This window comes from Temnothorax curvispinosus, unplaced genomic scaffold, assembly GCF_003070985.1.
Source record: "Temnothorax curvispinosus isolate PA1 unplaced genomic scaffold, ASM307098v1 QBEX01000312.1, whole genome shotgun sequence".
In the NCBI taxonomy this organism is placed as follows: Eukaryota; Metazoa; Arthropoda; class Insecta; order Hymenoptera; family Formicidae; genus Temnothorax; species Temnothorax curvispinosus.
In genome coordinates, this window is record NW_020210092.1 from 8,579 (window position 1) to 17,027 (window position 8,449).

The 8,449-nt window shown below is 38.9% G+C and overlaps 1 protein-coding gene across 1 annotated transcript; it reads right to left on the reverse strand.

Moving 5' to 3' along the window:
* Positions 1-975: 975 nt before the first annotated feature.
* Positions 976-2,089, reverse strand: LOC112453602. The gene is made up of 3 exons (XM_025014445.1): positions 1,708-2,089; positions 1,156-1,617; positions 976-1,094 (listed from the first exon to the last, which is right to left on the reverse strand). The coding sequence occupies exons 1-3, from the start codon at positions 2,030-2,032 to the stop codon at positions 1,030-1,032; spliced, it is 852 nt and encodes a 283-aa protein (XP_024870213.1). The 5' UTR covers positions 2,033-2,089; the 3' UTR covers positions 976-1,029.
* Between the last annotated feature and the right edge of the window lie 6,360 nt (positions 2,090-8,449).

Sequence of the window (8,449 nt, forward strand, 5' to 3'; positions counted from 1 at the left end):
TAAAGACAGGATGTAGAAGAAGAAAATACACTTTTCCGTTCGTTTATTAAAAATCCCAGCGAAGATAGAAGATTCGATGTTTCGAAAATATTACGTAAACATGCCTCGTATGAGGGTGCAATTATCAGAAAATCATCTAGAAAAGCGACTAAAAAGAATTCTTTCTCTCTTAGATACGATATCGCAGGTTTCAAGGACTTAGTAAAAATAAAAGGGGCTGAAGCGAGCCCAAACGGTAAGGCTTTAAATTGATAAAGTTGACCCTGAAACCGAAAACGGAGATACTTCCTATCCTCTGGACAGATCGGAATATGCAAATATGCGTCCTGTATGTCAATTGACGCGAGAAAATCACCCGGGGAAAAGAGCTGAACTACCGTCTTCCAATTCTCTAGTTTAAAATGCGAGGCAATGATATATTCATTGAGCCGCTTAAGATTAAGAATGAATCTCCAACCCCCCGAATGTTTTTTAATGACAAAATATGGTGACAAAAATTGTCCCTCGCAATCTGACACAGGTTCAATAGCGCCCTTAGCATAGAGATTATCTATCTCCTGACGACAAATTTGCATCTCTCTGTCTGATAAGTGGATAGAGGGTTCAAACTCCTGATGTGGTGGATGGTGCTTAAAGGGAAGCTTATAACCTGTTATCGCTTGGAGAATCACTGGATCGGATGTAATTTCCTTCCATTTGGATAAAAAGCCTGATAGCCTGCCGCCCACGGTTACCTGATTTTCCTCTAACGCCTCCTGGAACGGGACCTGTAGCGGGGCCTGTAGCGGTGCGACGACTGGTGACTGCTGCTCGACGCCCCTGTTCTCCTTGTCGCCAACTGTCTCGATCTCGATACAGGGGCACGTGCATTTCCCGACCTAACGGGTGCAGTCTGTAGCGGGCGTTTAATTGGCTGCTGAGTCTTTTTTGAGAGCGTTAATGACGCATTGACAATGTCCTTGGACGACTTCTCCATTGAGGCTGCCTTCTTAATTTCTTCACCGAACGAAGCGCCAAACAATAAATTATCTACCGGAATGGCATCGGCTGTGTTCTTGGCCATAATATTAAATGTCGGCTTGACAAGAGCCCGTCTAGACAAGGAAAGACGATAGAATAGGTCTGCTATGATCTTAATTCCTTCGTTGAATTTACCGATTGCAGCACGAGCCTCGGCGTTGAGGGAGCTTTGCGTCTCCGGTTTGAGAAGATCCGACAATGCCTCTCCGAAAGCAAGGAGGGCGGAGCCAACCTGATGGTGATTAACACTGCCATACTCATCTCTCTTGACTACAGCATTATTTTTCAGAGCCGATTTGCACTCTATGTTTAGTTTAGGAGCCTTGAGGAAATCTAATTCTCCCTCCTCCGGTGGAGAGTACTTCTTTAACAGAGCTTCTCGCTGGTCCGCGGGAAGGCCTTTCCGCATTAACTCACGCAACTGCTGGACAACAAGGTCGTTCCAAGATTGTGTCTCTGCTATTTGTCCTATGGCACCGAAGAGCTCTCTAGTTAAGGTATCCGCCGAATCCTCTGCTGCAGCGGGCTCCGACAAAACTATCGTCTTGCTCGGGGGGGACGTGGGCAAGCCATCGTCTGGCAGGTTACTTACCGCCGCTACAACAGAAGAAAAGGTATTCCGATTAATCGGAAAAGGTTGTGTCGACTCCTCGGTCTGTATTACAGAACTGGGATGAACGTACACACCTGTAACGTGCGGATCCTCTGGCCTAACCTGTCTAGCAGGATTTGCCATTTCTGCCACCTGAGAGGCAGATTTCGCTCGACCGGGACTGTCCTCCCTAATGATGTCGTCAGAAGGTCTCTCCGCATCCGACTCTTGGTCAGTGTGACATGCGAGAGCCGAGGACACGGTCGGCGATAAAGACTCGACATGTGGACATCCAACCTCTCTCCTCGATAATACCTCGATCAACTGCGATATCTTGTTTTCCAGACCCTCAATGCGATCACGATGCTTGGATGACGATGACCTCCTCCTCTTCCTCGATTTATGCATGGACTTGCCCATTTTTACTCGATAAATAACCGAAATCTTGCAAAGAAAATAATCGCACTGTTGATGAACGCACAACAGGAAAAGCAATGAAGCGCTACGGCGGGGAGGTGACGCTCGACTCGCGCGCGAACCGAGAAAAACGCGCGTTTTTAGAATCTTTAAAATCGCCTGTTGGTAACTGCGCAGAGGGCGCACTACACATATATCCATCCGGACGAGACGTTGCATAATTCAATATTTCTGTTCCTTATTATGAGATTTGTAATTATTTGGATTATGGTATATATAGAAGCAAAAAATACAAGCTAGTACGTTTAAAAAATGTTTTGTGTCTTAGAATTTCAATTTTTTTAAATAAAATACAAGATTCCTTATATAGACGGAACTTTGCGCTTCGTGATTTTTCGACCCGATCGTTCGATCGAGAGGACTTGTTGTTGCTCGTAATATAATTTTTTTTGATGCGAAAAGTCAATCGATGCCAAGAGAATCCCCATTTTATTCAAGATTAGAAATCTCTTTTATGACGTTACATTCATTTAGATTTGTTATGCCGAGTTAGTCCTAGAGAGAGGGAGGAGAAATTTGATCTCTCCCTCTCCTATAGTATTAAGTTAATTTTTCTGAAACTGTTTTTTGATAAATATTGCGGTAACTTTTCAGACATATCGGTCGCTGATGTCGCGATTGACATTGAGTTATTGCGTAGTAGGGGAACGATGACCGTCAGTCCGTCATAAGAGGCTACGCCGAAAACCCTAACTCCCAAAAAGCTCTACCGGCTGATGGCCTTGGAATATGAACAGATTGTCCGCGAAGAGTGCATTGCGTAACTACGCTTACTACGCACGTTCTATTTGCAAATTTCGTGAGCCGTATAATCACGCCGCACAGTGTTGCGCATCAGCGACCGATTTTATGGATATAAAAACCGGCGATTAAAATTTAAGATATCTACCTAAAATTTTACATACATATATTACATACGGAAAATAATGTTTTGCTTAGCCAGTGACCAAATTTAAAACTATAAAAACATTGAGGGGCAAGGGGGTATATTATTAATTGCGGGAAAAGTCATATACTTATTACTTATTATTATGTTTACTTTTATTATTATATGTATTATTTTTATGTTTACTTTTATTATTATATGTTTATATTGTTATGTAATATTAGTGTTAGTTTTCTACTACGTTCAAACAAGCAAACCTACTTAAGTTCTCAAATAATAATTCTAATTTTTTAAATCTAATATTAAATTTGCATGCTTATTAACATAACTTAAACTTTTATTAATATTTTTTATTGTCTTTAACTTATTTACCTAGGTAACTCTAATGCTATAGTGTACGTAGAGACGTAAACTATAGCTTAGTTATTCAGATTGAATTTTTGAACGCAGCCCTGGTTATATAGTTTTCCGCATCTAAATTGCTTAGGCGCACATTTGCGCAAAAAGTTCAAATTGTCTCATGTAAGTAACGCTTCAAATTTTCGATGTAGACCAAAATTAACACAGTGTAACACAATGTACGTAACATAATTCAATATTTCTGTTCCTTATTATGAGATTTGTAAGTAAATTGGATTATGGTATATATAGAAGCAAAAAATGCAAGCTAGTACGTTTAAAAAATGTTTTGTCTTAGAATTTCAATTTTTTTGGATTTTTTGGGATTTTTAATTCTATTTTAAATGACGGAAAAAAATTACCGGCGCAACATCAAATAAGAGAGTAGGAAATTAGCAAATTGAATCCACAACGTACGTATTGCTACGCGCAAAAAGCTTCCTCTATGAGGAAGCTAAACTAAAAATTATGCATCTAATAAAATACAAGATTCCTCATAGAGGAGCTTTGAGCGCGTAGCAATACGTTGTGGATTCAATTTGCTAATTTCCTACTCTCTCATTTCAAAATTGTGACTTTGCTATGTGCAAATTTCCACATCGCACATCTCAATTTGATGAGAAAGTCAAGTGCAAATTTCTAATTTTGCTTAATATCATTTATACAATTTTGCGTAAAAATTTATACTTGATTTTTTTTTACGTTTTTTATGATTTTTAATGTCTTTTTTTAGCCAAATTCGTTTTACTATGGAAACGCAGAGTTAATTATTATAACGCAGTGCAGCTACAAAGAACATGATTCTGTTTTGTATTACATTTGTAAAACATCACGCATTTTTTACTCAAAATTATTTTGTGAAGAAATGTGACAAAAATTGTAATAAACATTAATGATCGTGACAGTCTAGATGCGTTTGTCATTAATTAAATAGTCAGAAATAAGAATAACAGCGTTTCAAACTTCTTCTTCTTTTTCCTTGTTTATCATCATCTCGTCGATCAACGCGTCGATGCCCAGCATAAAAAAGGATCGGTTAGATTTTTGCTGTTCCTTCATTTCTTACAAATATTTAGGTCCTGGATTTCCAGGGGGGTTTTCTTTGGGTTGCTTTACAATACAGCATTTGTATTCTCAAGTTTTCTCAAGTACACTTTTGGTTGTTGTTGTCTTGCAGCTTAAGGTGGGTAATTTAGGTTGGGTAATTTGTTATCCATTGTGAATTTTGGAAAAACACCAATATTTTCTTTGGGGTTGTTTGTAAACTTTGCACCGCAAAAAAATTGGGCGGAGAAATTCTAGTACTCGCTTTCGACGATTCCTCCTACGCTTGATGATCGCGTGGAGATTTCGTTTTTGAGGGAGTGGAACTTCCGGGTCCACTAAAATAATTTTACTTATAACGGGTTGATTGATATGACAGTGGTTGATCTTTCCCAGATCCGGAGTATTTAACGAACAAAAGAAATTGTCACGAGCCCAAGGTGACAGCGAACCGGCCGAATTCGCGACAGCGACGAAAACACATTCTTTTACTGAAGGACTTACAAAATATTCTTTATTGAAAATTCCTCTAGTAATGCTATATTTCATCATATAACTAGAGGGATTTATTATCGCATTTCAGAAAATTTATTGCTTTATATATTGCTCTTAGCATAAAAAGAGATCGGTTAAGTTTTACATGAAAACATATTCTTTATCTGACTTGCAAAAAATCCGGGAGTCAGAGGCCGACAAGTCAGTCAGACCCGACAACGTCAACGACCCCAATGCCTACGCCGCGCCGCGGCGCCGATCGACCCAAAATCCGCGATGGCGAAAACGAGAACGTCAAGAGCTCAAATGTTGACATAAATCCGCGAAATAAACCCGTATTTAATTAATGAACTCTCGGGGATCCTACAGTCGATAGACTACCTTTAAATAAAGAGATAAAAAGAAAAAGGAATAAATGGAACTCGCTACACTTAATGACTTCCTTGATATCCATATCTTTGGAATTTACGAATCGGATAGCGGGCCCTTCATGATGTGGATGTAGCCGCGTTGTGGGTTAGATTTCGCGCACAGATTCTAACTCGAAACTCAAGCAGCAGAAGAGATTATGATTTAAAAATATCGAGGTTGACTGAAGCTGAGAAGAGACTAAAGCTCAAGAAAGCAAATCCCGCAATGTCAGGGTTTATATAGGAAAGTTTAAGGGGTGGACTTTATTGTAGGATGTGTTGTTAGTTACTATTCTGACGATTTTAGTTGGTAGGCAATGTTTTTTTACCCAGGATGTAGATTTGAGTTTTTGCCTATCTCTTGACGAGCTAGGTACAATGATTTTTACGGCTGTTTATTGGCGAGTTTTGTCAAAAAGCTCCCACCATTGAATTCTGAGGGCGCAAGCTCTTTTTCCAGTGACTCACTCAGTTTTTCGCCAAATCAAAATTATACAATAGGCGATGATGCTCCCACATTGCTCACCAATAAATAATTTTAAAAATTTAAATGTACATTTTGGGTGAAAACCATTACCATTATTCTACCAACAAAAACCCTCAGAACAGAAAAACTGAACAGAAAAATTAAATACATCCATCAACAAAATTTACCTCTTAAAGTTTCTCATACATATAATACGCGACTTTTCGTCAGTTCAGCTCCAATTCCAGTTCCAGTCAGTATTTTTCGTTTACTGACTACCAGCTTTTTCTTTATGTTTTTGCGGGTCCAATATCGAATCAAACGTTTATTGCGTGCAGTTTAAGTTCAGTAGCGTGTGCTTTGTTAAGTTTTGTGTGCATCATTACAGAAAGACCAAACCTACCAAGTTCCAACGAAGCCTCTACGAGGGTGCAGGGCCTTAACGGATTTACTCTAATCCAGACCGTACGAAGCACAGCAATACTTCGTATCAAGTACTAATAAGTTAGATTATTCTTTATTAATTCTTTTTTTTATTTGAACGGAAGTCTTCTCTTCAAACTCTCGAATTCCTGGACGTATTTCTACCCTTCAATTTAACTTTTTAAGTCTTTTAATCTACATTTTCACCATCGGTATTTTGGGTTACCTGATTAACGTCAGCGTCTAAACCCGTATCACTTCCATTCCCGCTACTTCGGGTTAGCTGATTAACGTCAGCGTCCAGACCCGTATCATTTCCATTCCCGCTACTTTGGGTTAGCTGATTAACGTCAGCGTCCAGACCCGCATTTCTTATTACGATAAATAAACAAATCCATAAAATCGTCCACAAGCAATCGAGAAACTTGGTCAAGTTGACTTCCAGCGTGGTTATCAATAATTAAATAATTTACAACAAACAAATAAATTTTAATGGATTTGCGCATTCTCAGTTATAAACGAAGGGAATCAGCCGTCAAGCACGTGCGGAATCGTCGGAACAGGCGGGCGTGTCGCCAACAATTATTAGAAAACAAAATTTCTCACGCAAATTTGGATTTCCTGCGACCCGCAACTCCATCTCTTCCTCCATCTGACAGAGTCAATCCCTCAAACCTGAGGAATTACCTTCTTTACCCCTTGATTGCCTCCCATGTCCGAGCAAAATTCACCCCTTTCCTTTCCTTTCACGTATCGGATATTTCACCACCAATGAATGATCTCGAAAACTGAAATTTCATGAAAATATCTTACCAACAAACTCTCAAAACAGAAAACCTAACACACCCCACGACAAAATCCACTCCTTGAAGTTTCCTACGTAAACCGCGACATCGCAGAACTATCATCAATACCATTTTATCGCCACTGTCAGTCACGCTGAGTTCCGAGCTGTTTAATTTTGAACCATGTGTCAAACTTAAATTGTGCGCATTACTTCCGCAAGTGTTAACAAATGCCGACGAAAGCCATCACGAAGTCACAGGGCCCCAGAAATTTCGGAACACAGTAGAGTAAAAATTAAACCAGCAAATAGTGAGTCCTGTTTTTTCCCTTTCTCTTTTCTATTTCTTCCCCTTATTAGGGATGATCCATCAAACTCTCAAATCTCCGGGCTTCATTAAATATAAGTTTTATTCTTAAATTTTATTTCGTAACTTGTGGATACCGCTAGTTTAACTCATCGGTATCGATTTGGTCGATCGGCGTTGGCATTTAAATTTGTGGCAATTTTGCTGTCGCTGCAATTATGGCTTGACGTATGTCAACCTTCGAACTCTCAGCATCTCTTCATTTTTGCTGCCGTGGATTTGGATGTTCGCTGTCGATATTTGAATTTATAGCGATTTTGTTATTAATATTTCCTTAATTTTGTTTTAGTTGTTACAATTTTTTACATAACAATTTTTATCTTAATACCATTCTAAAAAATGTCGTAACCCAATATATGTTGCAACATACGTAATATAGCGGGGGATTTGATCAAATTTGATGTAACAAGAAAATCTTTGAAGGCATTGTTGCTCGAAAACTTGGCTCCCTATGTAAAAACATTATTATAAAAGAACAACATGGATTTGTACCGGGACGCTCGACAACGACAAATCTTGTTAATCAACTCAAATATCAAGAGACACGGTAGTGTTTCGCGCCAAGTACACGCGGAGCGAGACCGACCGTGACTTTTTTTTCGCGATATAATTATTAACGTCAACACCTTGTTACGGCTCTATGCTTTATATACTCCAACTGATTTTTAATTTTTTGAGCCTTTATTACTTATATTTCTATCCTTCTTTGTCTGTTACTTGAGCTTACGAAGATGACGTGACTCACGTTCAGGAAGGTTTGTCCAAATCTTTTTCCAGAATTCTGTATATACTTTCTATATGTATGCCAGTGAGCTCCACGATGAGTTTTGTGGATACATAGCGGTCCGATCGAAGGAGTTCAAGCATTTTTTCCACGTTTTCGGAGGAACGACTTGTTTTTGGCGGCTCTGGTGGATCGCCTGAGATATCCTCTCTATTATTACGAAATAGATTATACCAGTAAAGAATAGTATAATCAGCCAAACAATCACTACCGTACATTTTTTTTTGCATTTCGTGCATTTTTCTAACTGTTATGTCCAGTTTAAAACAAAATTTAATATTTGCTCTTTGTTCTATTTTATT

Excerpts from the sequence above, each read along its gene's own strand:
- LOC112453602 (XM_025014445.1), bottom strand. The coding sequence starts at position 2,032 with ATGGGCAAGTCCATGCATAAATCGAGGAAGAGGAGGAGGTCATCGTCA. Across the intron at positions 1,618-1,707 it reads AGAGGATCCGCACGTTACAG|CGGCGGTAAGTAACCTGCCA; the intron begins GTGTGTACGTTC and ends CTTCTGTTGTAG. Across the intron at positions 1,095-1,155 it reads CGAGGCTCGTGCTGCAATCG|ACGGGCTCTTGTCAAGCCGA; the intron begins GTAAATTCAACG and ends TTCCTTGTCTAG.